Source organism: Phodopus roborovskii, unplaced genomic scaffold (assembly GCF_943737965.1).
Source record: "Phodopus roborovskii unplaced genomic scaffold, PHOROB, whole genome shotgun sequence".
Classification (NCBI taxonomy): Eukaryota; Metazoa; Chordata; class Mammalia; order Rodentia; family Cricetidae; genus Phodopus; species Phodopus roborovskii.
In genome coordinates this window covers 125,695-146,752 of record NW_026126637.1, presented here as the reverse complement: position 1 = coordinate 146,752, position 21,058 = coordinate 125,695, and the positions used below count along the sequence as shown (strand labels likewise).

Below are 21,058 nucleotides of genomic sequence, written 5' to 3'. Positions count from 1 at the left end.
AAGGGAAAGAGAAAGCCAGAGCTGAGGATGTTTTTGTGATGTTTAATTCCTCTTCAAATGATTCCTGATCATTTAATTCAGTGAGTCTCCTGGACCCAGGATACTTCCTGTCTGTTGTACCTGTTTGAAGGTGTCATGTCTTATCACACCTGAATTATAGTGACTACTAGTACAAAATGCAGTTTTATATGACTGCTGAAATCACACTGGAATAATTTTACAAAATGTTAAGTCTAATGTGAGTCCATGGAGTAAGATTACTGTGTAATTGCCTTCCTTGCATATGTGTCTTCATATTATATCCTTTATTTTCTTACACATACACACACAGTTCTGGGGAACAATCCCGAGAGTCAGTGTACAGATTAGACTTGAGGTTAACCCTGTGAGGAAATGTAAGGAGCATAGTAGTGTGCGTGACTCAGACAGCGGCATTCAGAAACAACCAATAGCTTCCCATGACAGCCCTCCCTCAAGTGATTGAGAGCTTGAGATGTTTATCAGAATACTGCCTTTGCTTCCATTACTTTTGAGGAATCTTTTCTGTTTTTAGAGAGAAAAATGAACCCTGTCATTCTTTTGAGTAAGACTACACTTTAAAGGATTGTGTCTTCTGAACAGTACTCTTCATTGCCTATCACTTAGGAAGTGTAAACACTGGTGAAGCTGGTGTTCAATCAAACTCCTCTCCTGAAAAGAAATATTTAAAGATAGAGACAAGTATTTTAAATATAATAACTCAGTCACTTCTACCCCAAAACTAATTCATGGCCATCATTTATTTTTTCCTTTCTCTAGAGATTTTTAAGAAAGATGAGCTGTCTGTTATAATTCACTGACCTTTGAAGATTGACATGCTGTGTTTGTGAGAATCCATACAATTACAGTGAATGAAAAATGTCCATTACTGGGAGCTCTATCTAAATAGTTCCATGTTCATTTATGTTAAATGACAACTTAGGAAGACAGTCATTTACTGCATGTTTATTTCTGGAACAAGCCCTATTAATCTGAAATGTACTTATTTTCTAGAGAACTATTATATATGTGATCCTGTCCATCAACTCGGGAAAACTGAAAAGGAGTCTTGTCAGTGTAATGAGCTCGGAAATATTCTTCATGACCCCTCCACATGCGCACTTTATAGAACAACTGAAACTACAGAAAACTCTAATAACTACAGATGCAGTGATCACAGGGATGCCTCTGTTGACTCATCAAACCCAGATAGACATGAAAGCATGCACACTGGAGAAGAACTTTGCAAATCCAAAGACTGTGAGAAATCTTTAAATTTGTGCTCCAGTATTACTCAAGATCAGAGAGTCTACACTGCAAAGAAAGAGCACAGGCAGGGAGAACATGATGACTCTTTCAGCTCTGCATACAGTCTTTTGCAACAACCAATCTACATTGGAGAGACATCACACCGGTGTGGGACATGCGGGAAATGCTTCAGAACTGTCTCAGGTCTCATTGTACATGAGAGAATTCATACTGCAATTAAACGCAACAAGCGCAACATTTGTGAAAAATCTTTTACCCAGCATTCAATTCATAAAATACTTGAAAGACTTCATACGGGGGAGAAACCTTACAAATGCAAAGAATGTGGAAGGTCATTTCATCTTTTATCAGCATTTCATAGCCATCAGAAATTGCATACTGGAAAGAAACCTTACAAATCCTTTCCCTACTGTTCCACTTTCAAGAAACATCAGAAAATGCATACTGCTGGGAGACACTATAGTTGTCAAGAATGTGGCAAGGTCTTCCAACAGCTTTTACACTTTAAAAGCCATTACAGACTCCATACTGGAGAGAAGCTTTTCAAGTGCAATGACTGTGACAGATCCTTTCTCTACCGTTCATCACTGAGAAGGCATCAGAGAACTCATTCTCTAGAGAAATTTCACAAATGCAAAGAATGTGGTAAGACCTTTCTTGAATTATCACTTCTTAATAGGCATTACAGAATCCATACTGGTGAAAAGCCTTACAAATGTGACATATGTGAGAAATCATTTACCTGGGACTCAACTCTTAGAACACATCAGAAAATTCATACTGGGGAAAAACCTTACAAATGTATGGAATGTGACAAATCCTTTACAAAACACTCAGATCTTAAAAAACATCAGGAAACTCATACTGCAGAGAAACTTCCTAAATGCAAAGACTGTGATATAACCTTTATCCATATTGCAAGTCTTAGAAAACATCAGAGACGTCATACTGGAGAGAAACCTTACAAATGTATGCAATGTGACAAATCCTTTAGCCACATGTCAAATCTTAGCACACATCAGAGAGTTCATACTGGAGAGAAACCTTACAGTTGTCAAGAATGTGACAAATCTTTTGTCCAATATTATAGTTTAATTAAACATAATAAAATTCATACTGGAGAGAAACTTAACAAATGCAAAGACTGTGGCAAATCCTTTGCCCATATTGAAAGTCTTAAACTACATCAGAGAGTTCATACTGGAGAGAGACCTTATAGTTGTCAGGAATGTGACAAATCTTTTACCACTTGCTCACATCTTAGAAGACATCAGAGAGTTCATACTGGAGAGAGACCTCACACTTGTAAGGAATGTGGTAAATCTTTTACTAGATACGAATATCTTAGAACACATCAGACAATTCATATTGGAGAACAACCTTACAAATGTAAAGACTGTGACATGTCATTTAATGAGTACTCAACACTTAGAACACATCAGAGAGGTCATACTAGAGATAAACCTTACAGATGTAAGGAATGTGGCAAATGTTTAACTACACCTGCATCTCTTCGAGCACATCAGAAACTTCATACTGGAGAGAAACCTTACAAATGTAAGGAATGTGACAAATCCTTTATCCACAACTCACATCTTAGAACACATCAGAGCATTCATACTGGAGAGAAACCTTACAGTTGTAAGGAATGTGACAAATCCTTTACCACTTCCTCAAGTCTTAGAATACATCAAAGAGTCCATACTGGGGAGAAACCTTACAAATGTATGGAATGTGGCAAGTCCTTTAGCCAGCTCTCAAATCTTCGAACACATCAGAGAGTTCATGCCAGGAAGAGACCTCACAAATCTGTGGAATGTGACAAGTCCTTTACCCGGCACTCACAACTTAGAACACATCACAGAGTTCACACTGATGAGAATCCTTACAAATGTATGGAATGTGACAAGTCCTTTACCCAGGACTCGCACCTTAGAAGACATCAGAGAGTTCATACTGGAGAGAGACCTTACAGTTGTGAGGAATGTGACAAATCCTTTATCAGTTGCACAGATCTTAAAAGACATCAGAAAGTTCATGTTGGAGAGAGGCCGTACAGTTGTGAGGAATGTGACAAATCTTTTGCAAAGTGGGATCAACTTAGAACACATCAGAAAATTCATTTAGGAATGTAAGGACTGACATATCCTTTATAAGTCTAAGGAGACATTAGAAAATTCATACTAGAGAGAAAATCACCATTGTAAATACTGTGACAGCATTTTGGTGATCTCTGCTTAGAAATCACAGCAATATGTAAAACAGAAACATACAAGTAAGAAAATTGTGAAAGCCTTTAATTAGGTTTAATTCTTTGAAAATGTCAGAGTTTATGCCAAAATAAAATTGTCTCAATGTTACTGTGGCAAAAGCGTATTTCTTTTAATGTCTATGTGCACTGTGTTTGCCTGTCTTACTATGCACTACATGTGGGCAATTGTTAGCTGTTCTGCATGCATTGGGAATTGAATCCCAGTCCACAAAAGAGCAGCTCTCCCTGAAATGCATTCAACTTGACAGGTCCTTTATCTAGTTCTGAAATTGTATATATAAAAGAAAAAATACATAGGTGGCTCCACCTGGCCCCCTGCCCTAGGTCGTAGTATTTTCCCTTTGAGTGGTGGAGGGTTAAGGGGGAGGGAGGAGAAAAAGGGAGGTGCCTCCAGGAACTGGTGAGGGTTGGCAGGAGCATCTGTCTTAGCTGGAGTTCCCAGGCTCCCACTGGAGGAAGTAAGGTACAGCAGGCTTGGCAGGTACCCTGAATGAGGTGTGTTTTGACTGCTGAGTGTCCCCCACATTTGCCCGATGCCCCCAAAAGTCCACATATCCTTGCCTGGGTCCCCACACCCGGCACAGTCCACCTGGAATTCTCCACTCAAGTAGCACAGCCCTTGGCCCTGGATGGAAAGACTGGGAAGAAGAGAAGTCCAGGCATTTAGCCCATGCATGCCATATCGCAAGAAGAGAGAGCTTGCATGTATTAGGTTCTGGTTCTGCTAATCAGTGGATAAAGTGGGGGAAATGTAGAACAACTTGAAACACAGGTGCCATGAAGGGGAAATTTGCACTGAGAGTATGGAGATGAACTCCAGCAGGTGTCTGTCTGACAAAGAGAAAAGTATCAATCTGCAGGAGTTCACTCCCCCACAACAGAGCAGTCTCTTAAGAGAAAACATTGCCTTACAGCTGGGACTCAGCCCTCCAAAGACCTTTTCAAGACCAAACTGCAACTGCCACAGAGTTCCTTCAGATGGTTGCCATAATCTCCGAGAACAGTGACTCTTGTGCTACCCTGGGAACAAGACTTGTGCAAAGAGACTCCTACTCTCCACACATCCCGTGGGGAGAGAAGAAGCAACTTTACTGTTCCACAAAGACCCAGAGTTCATTGGAGTAAAAGTTTGGTAGCACTCAAAGCAGCCTTAGGAGGAGAGAGTGGCACTATGGAGTCAGTTCCATGCATGGCACAGGCAGTGTTTCCAGCCCTGTGGTCAGAAGCCCCTCTCTGAGGCAGAGGCTTCAGAACACTGTGGTTTGTTTTCCCTGTGAGACCTTACAGCAGGCAGTCAAAGCCTCTTTTCCAATAAAAGAAAAATTCATCATTAATGCTGGAGAAATGCTGTATCGAGAATTCTAATTGGTCTTAATAAATAAAAAACTTGGGGTCAGATATTAAGGGTTGAAAGCTGAAAGATCAGAGATGTAGAGCAGCCAACCACTAGAGGTCTTACCTCTACAACTCTCAAATCAAAAAGAGACCTAGCTCCAGTCTCTACCATGCCTTATCACTTCCTCTGTCAGCCCAACCATATCACTTCCTATCTGTTGTGTAAAAAACTCTATGGGTAACTAATGGCTAGCCCCTCATTCTGATCTTCAGGCAAGCTTTGTTAGAGCACAAACAAAAAAGCACCACATCCCCCCACCTTTTGTTTTGTCTAAAGTAAAAAAGAGAAGGTTATAACTAATAAAAGGGAAACTATACAATGAGGACAATAACTATATACAGGCAGTAAATACATCAACAATGTCTGCTCCATTGGCTTTTGACAAATTCAGAGCAAATACTCCATTATCTATCCTATCTTGGTAAATCCAAAATGTACCTAATTCACCTTCTATCCTAATTTGCATTGTCAGCTACCCTGTGTCTTTAGTCACAGAGAAAGATGCAGTGTCAGGTATCCTGGGACAGCCACTTGCACCTTGGCAGACAGAGAGCTTGAAAAGTTCATATGCAGATCTATTGCATACACTGCCTTGTGCCAGACTTGCTTTAGATCACAGGGAATTCCCTGTTACCGTGGTGTGAAAGACAAATTGGAAGCAGAAGCCCTTCTGCAAGGGAAAGCTAATGGCACAGTTTTGCTCAGGAACTCTGCTCAGGTGGGCTACATTTTCTCCAGAAGCTTCTGCCTCCTCAACAGATCCCTACACACTGGAATCAAATAATGGAACAATTTCAGCTTCCATGCACACAATCCTTGCGAGTTTCACTCCTCCACTGTCACGGGGCTTCTGCAACATCATAAAGATTCAGCTCTTGCATGTTTTTTGAAGCATTGCTTATATCACTGAACAGGACTTTTCCTTTCACCCTGCAGTATATCTGTCCTGCAGTAATCTGCAAGGGCAATGTATATGATGAGATCTGTGAACAGCCTCTGCCACCAGTTGTACAGGATATTTTTTTTTTTAAAAGAAGAGTAGCACTATAGACAGAAAGATAGGATTTGCAGGTTTAAGAGAGAAATCAGTCAAGAAAAAGTAACCTCTGTCCCCAAAGGGTAGGTATTGCCTAGGTCTTCTCTCAAGTTCATCAGACAGTACAGACATAGGAAGCACAGAGCGGCCCTCTAGGATTTTTCAACAATGTGAGATTAATCATCTCTATCCAGAGATTAATAGCTTCTATCCAGTGGAATCTTCTATTACAATAGACAAAGGTGTCTGCAACAGATGCTTTGCAGGTGCCCAGGGCTGGGAAAACACGTCTAGTTAGTGAGCAGTTTGATTTTAAGTGGCCGTGGTGACTAAGTGAGGCAACTCTGGGGCATTTGCTATGAAGAATTCCATTGATGCATGTCTAGGTTGATTCTGTAACTTAGATGTGAAACCACTCCTAGTCCAGACTTTAGAGGTAGGAGGACAAAACACCTTTAATCCATATCTTGAGGTGGGAGGACATACTCTCTTGAAAAGGATCAGGAGGCTGCAAGTTAGAACTTTATTCTGAGTCACACCTTCTACTAGAAGCCTATAAAAGGACAAGGAAGAAGGAAGATTTTGTTCCTTGTCTGCTTGCCCTAGCTTTTTTTTTTTTTTTTTTTTTTTTTTTTAACCACATCCATCCCTTCACAGGCACCCATCCTGCTTCTTTGTGATCATATCCTATACTGAAGACTTGCTGAGTCATCCAACCTTGTGGACTGACAATTACTAGAGTGTAGGGCATTCTGTTCATCGCAAGCCATTGTTGGATTGGCTTTAAGTCATCCATATAAATCATATATATATTGCATATGAGTGTGTGTGTTTGTGTATGTGTCTGTCTTAAATACATTCCATTCTCACCTACTATGGGAGTACTATCTCTGTCCACAAACACTAGAAATCTCTCTTGTGCTTTTTTTTTTTTTGCTTTGAGAACTACTCAGATTAATCAGGGCCATGTGTGAGACAGTGGGTTTGGACATATGTCTTGGAGCCTGTTGGGCCGAGCAGATTACTACAGCTAAAGACAGTGATTCTTCTCCTACAATCTATCCATAGGCAACATTGGAGAGGTAAAGGGTGGGGTCCTGTGAGCCTTTTCCTTTCCTAGACTGACTGTGGTCTAGTGTGAGGTCAATGCTGCAGGCAAGTACACTTGCTGTTGATTACTGATTACAACAGCTGTATGGAGTCTATAAAGAATGGGGTGTCTTAGCCCTCCCTCCTCTTTCCTTTACTCCCTTTCCTTATTCTCCTCACAGTGTTACAGAACTATAGAAGGGAAGGTGTAACTGACATTTTCTGGGCCGTGGCTACATAACTTACTTATTTTCTGCATCTGGGAAAGCAAGGGTCTCCACACTCACCATTCCATTAATAAGTTCTTTTCCTATATTTTATATGAAAGCATCTTTAGCATGCATCAAAAGAACTAACTTGTTTTGGAGGCAATTAAATGACAAGACTTCCATCTAGTCGTGAGTCACTACAACCCAAGGTGACTTCAACACTGAGCTTGTATCAATGGGTGCACCACTGACTTCTGCAGACACCAATTTATTTTCCAAATCCAAATTCCTAAAAGGTGTCTCCCCAAGTCCATATTGAAGTATTTGGTTTTGCCTTGTTATGTTTATGTGATCGATCGGATGCTGGCTTCTGCATTTAGCCTGTTACCATTTGGTATAAAAGAATGTAGCTCGGAGGGTGGTAGCCAAGTCAAGGTTAGGTTGCCTCTTTCTTTCTTTCTTTCTTTCTTTCTTTCTTTCTTTCTTTCTTTCTTTCTTTCTTTCTTTCTTTCTTTCTTTTTTTTTCTTTCTGAATGTTCCAGAGCTCACTGTTGGGGTCAGATACCGGGGTGCAGCGTCCTCCTGGATGCAGTTGTGGTCTATGCTCTGGCAGCAAGCATGTGGAGAGTCTGCACAGAGCGGGTCCAGGGCAGCCTGAGAACCGGCGGAAGAGGCGGGTCCCCGATGGGGCAGGGACCACGGTCTAATCAGAGGATGTTCCAGGAAAAGTATCCGGGGTCGGCTTTGGGAAACTAACCAAGAAAAGAGCCGTTCAGCCCCGCCCACTAATCGATTTCCGCACCCACGTGACCGGAAGTGGATTCTTAAGAGGGAGAGTCCAGGAGGATCCGTCTAGTAGGGACCAGACTGAGGGAACCGGAAATTCGACCATTCGCTCTTGGACTCAGAGAGCATCGTTGTTTGTATCCGGGTAAGGAAGATCCAGCCGGGTCCTCGGGGACCTGAAAACTCTGGAGCCGCAGTCTCCGCGCGTGCAGCCTGGGAAAGTGACAGTCAGCAGCGCAGTGGCGGGAACCGCAGCCCGGCGGCCCTGGAACCTCCCAGGTGAGAGGAGCTGCGGGGCTGGGACCCAGGAGGGAGGGGACCGGGGGTGCGAGCAGTTTCTCTGCTGTCACTAAGGAAGCCGGCTGAGAGACATTGCTGTGGATGTCTTCTTCCTTTGTCGGTAAATTTTGGATCACAATAACTGGAATAGTCCTGCCCCTTCCCCCATTAGCTTCGGATACTGAAATATTCTTATAAAAATAATTGAGTAGAGTGAATTTTTCTGCTGAGATTTGCAAGCACGATTCTCTTTGCTACTGTGGAAACGAGTAAGCTCTTGACATTTACAGTCATCCATACTAATATCCGTGTTGTACATTTCCATATTCAAGAGAGTGGCACATGGAAATGGAAGACTGGGATTCTCAGGGAGCTTTTAGGATATTGGCAAGGAACGCCTCAAATTTTCTTTGAATCTGAACTTATATATTTTTTTTTCTAGTCTCACAATGTACTGGTAAACATAAACTTTAAAAAGCATACTTTTATCCACCACTAATTTTCCATCTGAGGCATATGAACACCCACCGTGTGTAAATACATCATTCTGTATTATAAATGTCTTTGCTGGGGGACCTGGTGGAACATGTTTGTTGTTTAGTGTTGTTTTGTTTGTTTGTTTTGGTTTTGGTTTTGTTTTGTTTTTGAGACAAGCTTTCTCTGTATTGCTTTAGAGCCTGTCCTGGAATTAACACTATAGACCAGGCTGGCCTACAGAGATCAGATTTCATCTGCCTCCCAAGTACTGGGATTAAAGTTGTGTTCCACTACGGCTGCCTGCCTTTAAACCCAACACTCAGAATGCTGAGGCTGGTAAGGTACATATAGCGACTCCAAGGTCAGTTAGCACTACACAGAAAGACCCTGTGTCAGAGGACAAAAGAAAACAACAAAAGAAATTCAAATGCATAATAGTATAGAATGATAAATCATGTTGTGAATAATTATGTAAGTCATCTGTGTCTGAAAAATGTAATATTCATTTGCCCACTTGATCCAAGAAGAGCACTCTATCCATGGACACACAGTGAAGCTGTTAATTTTTTTGTTTGTGGTGTTTGCTGTGTTTGAGACATGAACTCAAGTGTTGCTCTATCTGGCTGAAACATACCAGGTAGACCAGACTGGACTGGAAAGCACCAAATCCCCCCAACCTCTGTCTCCCAAGTGCTAGGATTAAAGCTGTGCACCAACATGAGTATTCAAACTGTTGGTTTTTCTTCTGTGGTCTGATGACAGCCAGTGGTGTGAATGTGGGCTCCTCTTAGGAGGAGTTGCAATGCCTGGACCCTCCCCTGAGGGCTTTGTACTGGATGCCCCAAAATTGCAGTAGTATGTTTTCTGTGGCTAAGAATTGTTTGCTTACAGTCTCCCTTGCTGCTCCTCAGTATGTCTTGACAAACTAATCTGCAGGTGTGTGAGCTTTGTGTGAATGAGTCTCACATCCCACAGAATAAAGTGAAATCCTCAAAGAAAAAAGGAAAATTTTCATGAGACGTTCTCCCTGCTTTCTGTGTGTCCCTTTGGGAGGTGTAAGTCTCCATCATTATTGGTGCATATTAAGTTCAGAGCCTCACTAGTGCATGACATTCTCTTCCTGGATAATTACTCAGTACCACTTCTGCCCCTTAGTTTTGACTGAGCTGTGATTGGAAGTAGGATTCAAGAGATGCTAACTAAAAATGCTTTCTAATTATTATCAGTATTGTGACAAATTGAATGATATTTGTGTAATCCTGTATTTAGTGTTCTCTTCATCTACTTAGCACAGTACTGTGTTAGGCATCCAGGGGCTTCCTGAACAATCTCTCTCTCATGTGTAGGGCTCACTGATCACCCGGACCTGCTCACCTGTGCAGCAGAACAAAGGGGTCTGGAAGGAGAGAGGAGACAGTGGCTAATGATGCAGGTGTGGTGGAGGCATTGGTGAAGGACTGGAGAGGGGATCAAGTGAATGTGGAAGTGTGACTTGAAATTTGTTTTGCCACTAGCAATAATTTTGGAGACTTCCACTGAGATTTATCATTTATCTCCTCAGGGTTGTCCTTATGTAGGCAGAAGAAGACTTTCTTCAGAAGAAGTGATAATGGAGTCAAATCAAGTTTTATTTAAATATGCCTGTGACTGATGGTGCCCTTATTCAAACCACTGACCATGTTTTCATACAATTGTTGAATAATGTTTATTCACATCATTTTAATGTGTTATGAAATGATTGAAAATTAATACCTCTGGGTTTATTTATTGTTTTCATAACTTTGTACATTTGGTATTCTAGCACATTCTCTACTTTTTTTTTTTTCTTTTTGTGTCTATTTTGAAGTCCAGCTTCTAAAATTTTCAATCAGGTTTCACAAAAGGGAACTTGAAATAATGGAGGGAACTAAAATCCGAGGGAATAAGGAATTGACTCACACACAGTTGCTCCTCTGCATGTTCCTTATTCTCCTTTTGCTCCCTTGCTGTTCTGTTTCTCTGTTTCTATCTCTCCATTTCTTTCTCTCTCAAATTCTTTGTCTACCCCAGTTCGTGGAGGTACAAGGACATATACATTTGCAACAGTGATTCTTTTTACAATACAATGTGAGGGTTGAGTTTGTTGGGATTAGCAAGGTAGGTAAGATTTACACAGAGAACAGTAAACTAAAACTGCTAGGAGAAACTTTTAGCCTCAGGTAATTAGAACTGTAGGTGAAAGAGAGGGTCTAAGTTTAATTTCCAAAAGAAACTAAACCTGGTGATTTTCAATGCTCTGGCCTCAGTGGTGGCACAGGTTTTCAGGAAACCTGAGATTGAGCAAATGGACTGATTACCTTTGTAGTTATGCTCTAGCGTAAGTGATTGAAACACTGAATCTCTGAGCTAAAATCTTGAGTTAATAAAACAAGAAATTTGAGTATTTTTTCTTTTAGGGTTAGTTTAGGTTATTGCTTCTCTATCTGCTAGTGAGGTAAAGCCAAGGGGTATGCTTATTTTTTCTATCTGTCTAGGCAGCTATGAATCAACAACTTTGCACATGCAGCAATTCCATGTCCTTGGAATGTTTTAGATGGGATGATTTTGCTTGGGCCCTAAACACTGGCCATATGCCTGTCTATGTAGGTAATTGCAGGAAGGCAAATCTCTGCAATTGCAGTGGAGAGGGGAACAAGGGCTGATCGAGGTAAACTGTCTCACACAGCCTAGGAATGTAATCAGTAAACTAGGACCATCTAGCCCTCAGACAGGCTTTATCTGTACAAGCACAATACCACCACATTGATGGAAAATAGTCAAGGAATAGGTGGATTCGTTATGAATTTTGCAGACATCCTTTCTATTATATTATTCTTTTGTTGTATCCTTCTGTTCTCCATAATTACATCCTGACCCTGTCTTTCCATTTCCCCCTTCAGATCACTTGTTCCCTGTTACTCCCATCTCTATTAATATCTCGTACCTCCCAGTGCTGTCTTGTTACTTTTCTGGCTACTGCAGTCACTCCAGGTTGTATACTCACATCTGAAGATTTGGAGTTAGGAACTTCCTATGAGAGAGAACATGCATTGTCTTTCTTTCTGGGCTATGTTACCACACTCAGAATGATCTTTTCTAAGTTCATTTGTTTACTTGTAAAGCTCATGATTTCAATCTTCTTTACAGCGGAGTAGTATTCTATAGTGTAAGTTTACCACACTGTCACTATTAATTCATCCAGTTAATGAACTTTAGTTTGTTTCCATTTTGTAGATATTGTGTGCAGAGCAGCCACGAACATGGGTGACCAAGTATCTGTGGAGTACTATGTTGAGTACCTTGAGGATTTATTAATTTGAGTGTTGATTCTGTATTTTGATTTTCAGTGTGGCTAGTTTTTTTTTTTTTTTTTTTTTTTTTTGTCATGTCTCTTTTATTTCCTATGTTTTGTTTTTATGTTGTTGGTGTTGGAATTTTGTTAGTAGCCCTTTTCTTTCTTTTTGAGAATTACTGCTTTGCTGTCTTGCTCATGGATAATTACTTTCCAGCTCTCGTGTATTCATTCACCTATTCTTCACATAAGACTTATTATTTCCCTTAGAATCTACCTTGTATCCTAGTTCCTCTGGTGGTGTGAATTATAGGCTGGTAATTCTTTGCTCTAGGTCTAAAATCCACATATGTGCGAGTACATACCATGTTCCTCTTTTTGTGACTGGGTTACCTCATTCAGGACCATTTCTTCAAGTTCCATCCACTTGACTGAGAATTTCAAGATTTCATTATTTTTTTCTGCAGAGTAGTATTCCATTGTGTAGATGTGCTACATCTTCTTTATCCATTCTTCAGTTGAGGGGCATCTAGGTTACTTCCAGGTTCTTGGTATTGCAAATAATGCTGCTATGAACATAGTTGAGCACATGTCTTTGTTGCATGGATGTGGATCATTTGGTTATATGCCTAAGAGGGGGATAGTCAAGTCCTGTGTTATAGTCATTCCCATTTTGCCAAGGAACCACCATACCAATCTCCAAAATGGCTGTATAAGTTTGCTCTCTCACTAGCAGTGGGGGAGTGTTCCCCTTTCTCCACATCCACTCCAGCATAAGTTGTCATTGGTGTTTCTAATTTTAGCCATTCTGGCATGAATAAGATGGTATCTCAAAGTTTTGATTTGCATTTCCCTGATAGGTAAGGATGTTGAGCACTTTCTTAAGTGTCTTTCAGCCTTTTTGATTTCCTCTATTGAGAATTGTCTCTTCAGTTCTGTACCTCATTTTTTAATAGGGTTATTTGGTGTTTTGTTGACTAGTTTCTTGAGTTCTTTGTATATTTTGGAGATCAGCCCTTTGTCAGATGTAGGATTGGTGAAAATCTTTTCCCTGTCTGTGGGTTGCCTTTTGGTCTTGTCAACTGTGTCCTTTGCCTTATAGAAGCTTCTAATTTGAGGAGATCCCACTTATTAATTGTCGATCTCAGTTTCTGTGCTACTGGAGTTATGTTCATGAAGGGTTCTCCTATACGAATTTGTTCAAGGGTACTTCTTACTTTCTCTTCTAAGAGGTTCAGTGTGGCTGGATTGATGTTGAGGTCTTTGATCCATTTGGACTTAAGTTTTGTACATGGCGACAGACATGGGTCTATCTGCAGTCTTCTACACACCCTCATCCAATTGTGCCAGCACCATTTGTTGAAGATGCTGTCCTTTCCCCACTGTATAATTTTAGCTGTTTTGTTGAAAATCAGGTGTTCATAGGTGTGTGGGTTTTTCAGCATCCAGGGAGATGATCATATGGTTTTTCTTTTTCAGTTTGTTTATATGGTGGATCACGTTGATAGATTTTCATATGTTAAGCCATCCCTGCAATCCAGGGATGAAGCCTAATTGGTCATGGTGGATGATTTCTCTGGTATATTCTTGGATTTGGTTTGCCGGTATGTTATTGAGTATTTTTGCATCGATGTTCATCAGGGATATTGGTCTGTAATTTCATTTCTTAGTTGTGTCTTTGTGTAGCTTGGGTACCAAAGTGATTGTGGCCTTGTAAAAAGAGTTTTGTAATGAACATTCTGTTTGTATTTGCGGAACAATTTGAGGAGTATTGACATTAATTAGCTCTTTCTTGAATTTCTGGCAGAATTCTGCACTGAAGCCATCTGGCCCTGGGCTGTTTTTGGTTTTAAGGCTTTTGATGACTGCTTCTATTTCATTGTGGGTTATAGGTCTATTTAAGTTGTTTGTGTGTTCTTGATTTAATTTGGTAATTCTAAGAGATTCATATAAGGTCCCTCACAGAAGGGGGAAGGGAAAAGTTCTCTAGAGCACATGGGAAGGGAGGGGCAGTAAGGGGAGAGGGAACTAGGAGAAAAAGAAAGTGAGGAGAGGAAAGCACGTGGGACAAGGAAGATTGAGTCAGGTGAGGAATAGACAAGAGAAAGAGAGAAAGAGAGAGAGCATAAAAGAGGGAGCCATTATAGGTTTGAAGAGAAAACTGAACCTAAAGAAATGTCTAGAGACCTACAAGACTGTTGCAAACTAACAATTTGAGCAACAGTGGAAAGGCTACCATAAATGCCCTTCCTTGATAATGAGATCAACAACCAACTTATCCACCATCATGGAGCCCTCATCTAGTACCTGTCGGAAACAGAAGCAAACACCCACAACTAGACACTTTTGAGTCCAAGTAGAATCCAGATGCAGAGAGAAAGGACAAGACCAGGTTGTAGAAATACATAGAGATAGCGGACCTGAAGAAGGAGGAGCTAACGAGCCCCCAGACTGATAGCTGGATATCCAGCATGGGACTCACTGAATTCAGGATCCCCTGAATATGGGTCTCAGCTAGAAGGCCTGAGCAGTCTAAGGGACCTCAGACAGTGGAACCAGGATGTATTCCTCATGCACAAAAGGACTAGGCAGGCACATCCCCCATGGAGGGATGCTCTCTTGACCTACAGACAATAGAGAAGTCCTAGTCCCTACTTCAAATGACTTGGCAGATTTAGATGACTCCTCCTGGATCACGACACCCTACTTGTGGAGTGGGCAGGGGGGATGGAAGGGGAGGGTGGTTGGGGTGCATGTGAGGGGTCGAGAGAGGGAAAGAGGGAGGGAGAGGGAACTTTGATCGATATGTTAAAAAAAAAAAGACTTATTATTTCCCATGTTCTCATTCAGGATTCCTCTGACTATCCAGTGTTTATTTTGCATCTAATTTATTATCTGTCTGTTATTTTAGTGAAATCAATTGTTGTTTGATGACTATCCTGGTCTCTATCAATTTTAAGAGAGTAGTGTTTGTACAACAAGATGCTTGATGGTGATTTTTTTCTCAAGCTTCTAATGTCTTTCTGTGCTCTCCTGTCTTTGAGATCATTGACTGGACATTTGCTCATATTTTTTTTCCTAGGTCTTTTCATGTGGTTTGACATTGTTCTCCTTTATTTTATAGGGAAATGAGCCATGTGTTCATTGTTCCTGAAAGATTAACTCAAAGAAGAAAAACAGTAAGAAATGGCTAATTCTCCAGTAAATATGTCTCAGGTCAGTTGTCCTTTCCCCCCCTTTACTTAATTATGTTATACTTAAAAATAATAGAAACCTTTAATTTTTTCTTTCTGATTTTTAACATTTTTATTGTGATCAATTCTGTGAACAGACAACAATAAAATCAAACACTGCAATAAGCAGACCAAAGAATATAAAACTCAGTGTAGTTTATACAGGTACAGTCATCACAGGGAACAGAAGCTTTGTGATTTCACATGGGATTTTATATTTAGAAATTGATTATATTTTGAATTTCTTATCCACTGCCCAAACTCCAAAAACCTTTGTCAGAATTAGAACTATAAAAGCTCTTACCTTAATATCCTTTCCATAACTGGTGTTCATTACCTGTATTCAGTCCCTGATAATTTATCCTTACTTGTTCTCTTTTCTCTAAGTTACACTGTACCCACATATACATTGTTTATATGTATGTATGTATGTATGTATGTATGTATGTATGTATGTATGTAAATGTTTGGCTAGATTCTGGATGTGAGCAAGATCATGATGTCTTCTTTCTAAAAGTGTATGACTGCACTTATTACACATTTTAGGTCTGCCCATTTTCCTGAAAAATTTCTTCCCTGGACCATTCTTTAGCTGAATTGTACACAGTTTCATACAATATCATAAAATATTTATCTGTTGATAAGGAAAGCTTTGATTGTAGTCCTTTCCCTTTCGTTATAAAACAGCTATAAAGGTGGGGGATAAACACCCTGTAGTGGGGTGTGTTTTTTTCTGGGTATATGACCAGGAGTGAAAGAGCTGGGTCCATACGTTAATTCTGTCTTCAGTTTTTTTGTTGTTGTTGTTTCTTTTGTTTCTTTTGTTTTTTTTAATAATCTCCAAATTGATTCCCACAATAGCTTTTTTTTAATTTACACCCTCCCCTCAGTCAACAGTGAACAAGGCTTCCTTTCTCTCCTATGCCATCTTACATTTCTTGTTGGTTTAGTTGATGCCAGCCATTCTGTCTGGGGTGAGTCAGTATTTCCAAGTAGTTTTAATTTGCATTTCCATAATGGCCCTTTTGGTATCCTGATCATTTTTCAATGTTTATTGTCTATTGGATTCTGTGTTTGAGAAGTGTCTGTTTAGCCCATTTATTGATTTGCAGTTTTATTTTCTTGGTATTAAATTAATTTAATTTTTGGTAAGTTCTTGCTATTAGCATCATTCAAAGTGTCACTGATATGGATTCTCTTAACTCTACCTTTAACATTTTTTTTGATGTCGAGTTCTTTCAATTTTTAGTACTGTTGGTGAGTGAAATGAAATATTCTCATAAACTTCTGAAATTGTCATTTTTCTCCATTGACTTACACATACTCTCAGAGAATTTTTGAACTAAATCAAATATTGAGATGCAGAGTTTTCTCTGTTCATTCTGGTCCAAATTTTTCTCTGTTGATAGTGGTCCAAATATTGTCATAAAATTAACACCATAGGCTACTTATCTTATATGTCAATGTTAAAATTTACAGTGTGTAATACTGTTACAATTCTTGCCTCTGTGGAAAAAAAACAAAACTCATGTTTATAAAGTTAGTCATATATTCTGCCCTCTTTCCTAATTGACCGTGTGTCATTGGACCTAGAGTTTAAACATCCCACCTGTGTCTGTTAGAATATTCATGTAAGGCACAAGTACGGACAGGATTGATGTATGTCAGTGTTTTAGCATGATTTACAGGTACAGCATTTAAAGCTGACACATGTACAATGTCATCCTATGTAACATAAATACCACATCCATAACAGATAACCATGTCTAGACCTTAATGTATTTCTTGTTTCATGCATATTGCTTGTAAGATTATTGTTTCCAATCTGTTTTATCAGAATCAGATAATTCATGATAGAATGTAACTGTATTGAAAAATCATATTTTGGAGTAATTATCTTAGCTCCTCTACATTCAGTCTCCTTATGTCCAGGAAAGCACATCTAGGTAGCACTTGGTCAAACTATACTTTTTTTATTTCAGGATGTGTTGACATTCAGTGATGTAGCCGTGGACATCCCACAAGAGGAGTGGGAATGCCTGGACTCTGCTCAGAAGGCTTTGTACATTGATGTGATGATGGAAAATTACAGCAACCTGGTCTTTGTGGGTGAGAACATTTTGCTTGCTAATTCCCAACAAATTACAGTGTAATACTTTGTCAAAAATCTGTTAAGATGCCCTGAACAAACAAACAAGAGACAGGGCTAATTTAGTAGTTTGGTATTTTGGTTTCTCTTTTCAATTTGCATTCCAAAGGTGTCATGCACCATTCATTTTGGTTCCAAGATTCACTCATATACTCAGTGTCATATAATATTTCAACTCATATCTTAAAGCTCCATGTCCATTATTGCAATAGACGTGTTTATATCTGAGAAAAATTCAAAAGAAATAAAACAGAAAGTACTAAATATACTGAGGAATTTGACAATCAATATCAATCCAGGAAACTTGTTTAAAATCCTCTGCTATATGTTTTCATATACTGAGCCCAGTACTGTTTTAGACTTCTGTATTTCTGAAAATTCTAGCATGTGTTATGGACTGCCTGAAAGAACTGGTGGATTATTGTATGCAAGATAATTGTGATCACCTGTCTGGAAAGAATGAGATTGCCCTGGAATCTGGAGAGAATGGAGTAGCCACAATAGGGTGGACTAGTGAATAAGCAGGATAACAGCAAAGGCTTCAAGCCAGAGCTGAGAATGCTTTTTTTTTTTTCTTTCTTTCTTTCTTTCTTTCTTTTTTTTTTTTTTAATATTCAATTTCACTTGTAATGATTCCTGATCATTTAACTTAGTGTAGTGTCCTGGCTCCAAGATACATCCTGTCTGTTGTAATAACTGATAGAAGGCCTCCTGACCTATTATACCTGTATTATGGTGACTTAATACCAGTACAAAATGCAATTTTACTTGACAATGCTGAAATTGACCTGGAACAATTTTTCAAAGTTTTAAGTTTAACTTGGGTGTTTGAAGTAATGTTACTCTGTAATTGCCTTCATTGTATGCATATCTTATATCACATCCTTCATTTTATTCCCAGTGATGAATACACAGACATCCTCTGGGAAGTAATCTTAGGAGTCAGAGTGGACCTGAGAATAACCTTATGAAGAAAGACAAGGAGCATAGTGCTGTGTGGAACACTGAGATTAACTGACAGAAATAAGCAATAGCTGCCCATTACAGCCCTGCCTCAAAAAAGCTAGAGCCTCTGATATCTGGCAGAATATTGTCTTTAGTAACTATAAATACTGTAAACCTGGGATTGGATTAAACTCCTCTTTATCAGTTTCTGTGAAGAATTATTTAAAGATAGGGACATATATTCTCAATTGAATCCCTCAATGAGCTCTATCCTACAGCTAATTCACAGCCATCGATTATTTTCTTCTTTCGTCTTTTTTTATTTAGAGATTTTTGAGAAAGATGAGCTATCTCTTATAAAATCACTGAACTTTGAAAGTTGTCATGCTGTGTTTGTGAGAATCCAAGCAATTACAGTGAATGAAAAATGTCCATTACTGGGAGCTCTAATCTAAATCATTCCAGGTTCACTTATGTTAAATGACAACTTAGGGAGACAGTCATTTATCATATGTTTATTATTAGAACAAGGCCTATTAATCTGAAATGTACTCCTTTTCAGAGAAATATTGCAAAATTGATCCTGTCCATCACCATGTGAAGACTAAAAAGGAATGTTGTCAGTGTAATGAGCTTGGCAAAGTGCTTCATGACTCCTCCACATGTGCACTTTATAGAACAAGTGAAACTACAGAAAACTTTAATAACTACAGATGCAGTAATCACAGGGATGCCTCTGTTGATTCATCAAACCCAGATAGACATGAAAGCATGCACAGTGGAGAAGAACCTTGCAAATCCAAAGACTGTGAGAAAGCTTTAAATTTGTGTTCTAACATTACTCAATATCAGAGACTCTACACTGCAAAGAAAGATCACAGGCAGGGAGAACATGATGACTCTTTCAGCTCTGCATACAGTCTTTTGCAACAACTAATCTACATTGCAGTGAAACCACACCAGTGTGGGAAATGCAAGAAATGCTTCAGGACTGCCTCAAGCCTCACTGAACATGAGAGAATTCATACTGGACTTAAACCCTCCCAGTGCAACAATAGTGAAAAATCCTTTACCCAGCATTCCAGTTGTAAAATACAACAAAGCCTTCATACTGTGGAGAAACCTTACACACATATAGAATGTGAAAAGTCCTTTTCTTGGCACTCACAATTTAGAACACACCTCAGTGCTCACACTGAGGGGAAACCTTACAAATCTGTCAAACGTGACAAGTTCTTTACACAGGACTCACACCTTAGAAGACCTCAGAGAGTTCATACTGGAAAGAGACCTTACAGTTGTATGGAATGTGGCAAATCCTTTACCAGGGTCTCGCTTCTTAGAATACATCAGAGAGTTCATACAGGAGAGAGACCTTATACTTGTCTGGAATGTGACAAATCCTTTACCCTGATCTCACTTCTTAGAATACATCAGAGAGTTCATACAGGAGAGAGACCTTATACTTGTCTGGAATGTGACAAATCCTTTACCCAGGTTTCACATCTTAGAAGACATAAGAGAGTTCATACTGGAGAGAGACCTTACAAATGTGTGGAATGTGGCAAGTCCTTTGCCTGCACTTCAGGCCTTAGAAGCCATCAGGGAGTTCATACTGGAGAGAAACCTTACAGTTGTAAGGAATGTGACAAGTCCTTTACCAAGGTCTCACTTCTTAGAATACATCAGAGAGTTCATACTGGAGAGAGACCTTATACTTGTCTGGAATGTGACAAATCCTTTACCCTGGTCTCACTTCTTAGAATACATCAGAGAGTTCATACAGGAGAGAGACCTTATACTTGTCTGGAATGTGACAAATCCTTTACCCTGGTCTCACTTCTTAGAATACATCAGAGAGTTCATACAGGAGAGAGACCTTACTCTTGTCAGGAATGTGACAAATCCTTTATCCAGGTCTCACATCTTAGAAGACATAAGAGAGTTCATACTGGAGAGAGACCTTACAAATGTATGGAATGTGACAAGTCCTTTGCCTGCAATTCAGGTCTTAGAACCCATCAGGGAGTTCATACTGGAGAGAAACCTTACAGTTGTATGGAATGTGACAAATCCTTTACCCGTATCTCACGTCTTAGAAGACATCAGAGAGTTCATACAGGAGAGAAACCTTACAAATGTGTGGAATGTGACAAATCCTTTAACTGCTCTTCATATCTTAGAAGACATCAGAGAGTTCATACTAGAGAAAGACCTTACAGGTGTACAGAATGTGACAAAGTTTTTACCATTTTCACTGATCTTAGAAGACATCAGAGAGTTCATAGTGGGGAACAACTTCACAAATGTATGCAATGTGACAAGTCCTTTATTCGGAATTCAGATCTTAGAAGACATCAGAGAGTTCACACTGGAAAGAGACCTTACAAATGTATGGAATGTGACAAGTCATTTACCTGGAATTCAGATCTTAGAAAACATCAGAGAGTTCACACTGGAGAGAGACCTTACAAATGCATGAAATGTGACAAGTCCTTTATGCATCACTCAAATCTTAGAACACATCAGAAAGTTCATATTGTAGAGAAGCCTTACAAATGTATGGAATGTGACAAGTCCTTTGCCTGGG

The 21,058-nt window shown here is 39.6% G+C and overlaps 3 protein-coding genes across 3 annotated transcripts in view; all 3 read left to right on the top strand.

Moving 5' to 3' along the window:
* Positions 1-3,658, top strand: part of LOC127239085 (zinc finger protein 54-like) — a 12,105-nt gene extending 8,447 nt beyond the window's left edge. Inside the window, exons 4-5 of the mRNA XM_051207878.1 lie at positions 1,033-1,677; positions 2,836-3,658. Of these exons, the coding sequence (XP_051063835.1) occupies positions 1,033-1,677; positions 2,836-3,422 (1,232 nt within the window). The 3' untranslated portion in view covers positions 3,423-3,658. The remainder of the gene's footprint in view (positions 1-1,032; positions 1,678-2,835) is intronic.
* LOC127239115 (zinc finger protein 54-like) overlaps positions 1-21,058 on the top strand; it is a 101,987-nt gene that overhangs the window by 48,571 nt on the left and 32,358 nt on the right. The gene's annotated exons all lie outside the window — the stretch shown is intronic.
* Positions 1-21,058, top strand: part of LOC127239084 (zinc finger protein 54-like) — a 27,837-nt gene extending 6,779 nt beyond the window's left edge. The window contains 5 exon segments of the mRNA XM_051207877.1: positions 15,266-15,357; positions 17,357-17,483; positions 19,031-19,965; positions 20,134-20,667; positions 20,669-21,058. Coding sequence (XP_051063834.1) covers positions 15,328-15,357; positions 17,357-17,483; positions 19,031-19,965; positions 20,134-20,667; positions 20,669-20,950 — 1,908 coding nt within the window. The 5' untranslated portion in view covers positions 15,266-15,327 and the 3' untranslated portion in view covers positions 20,951-21,058.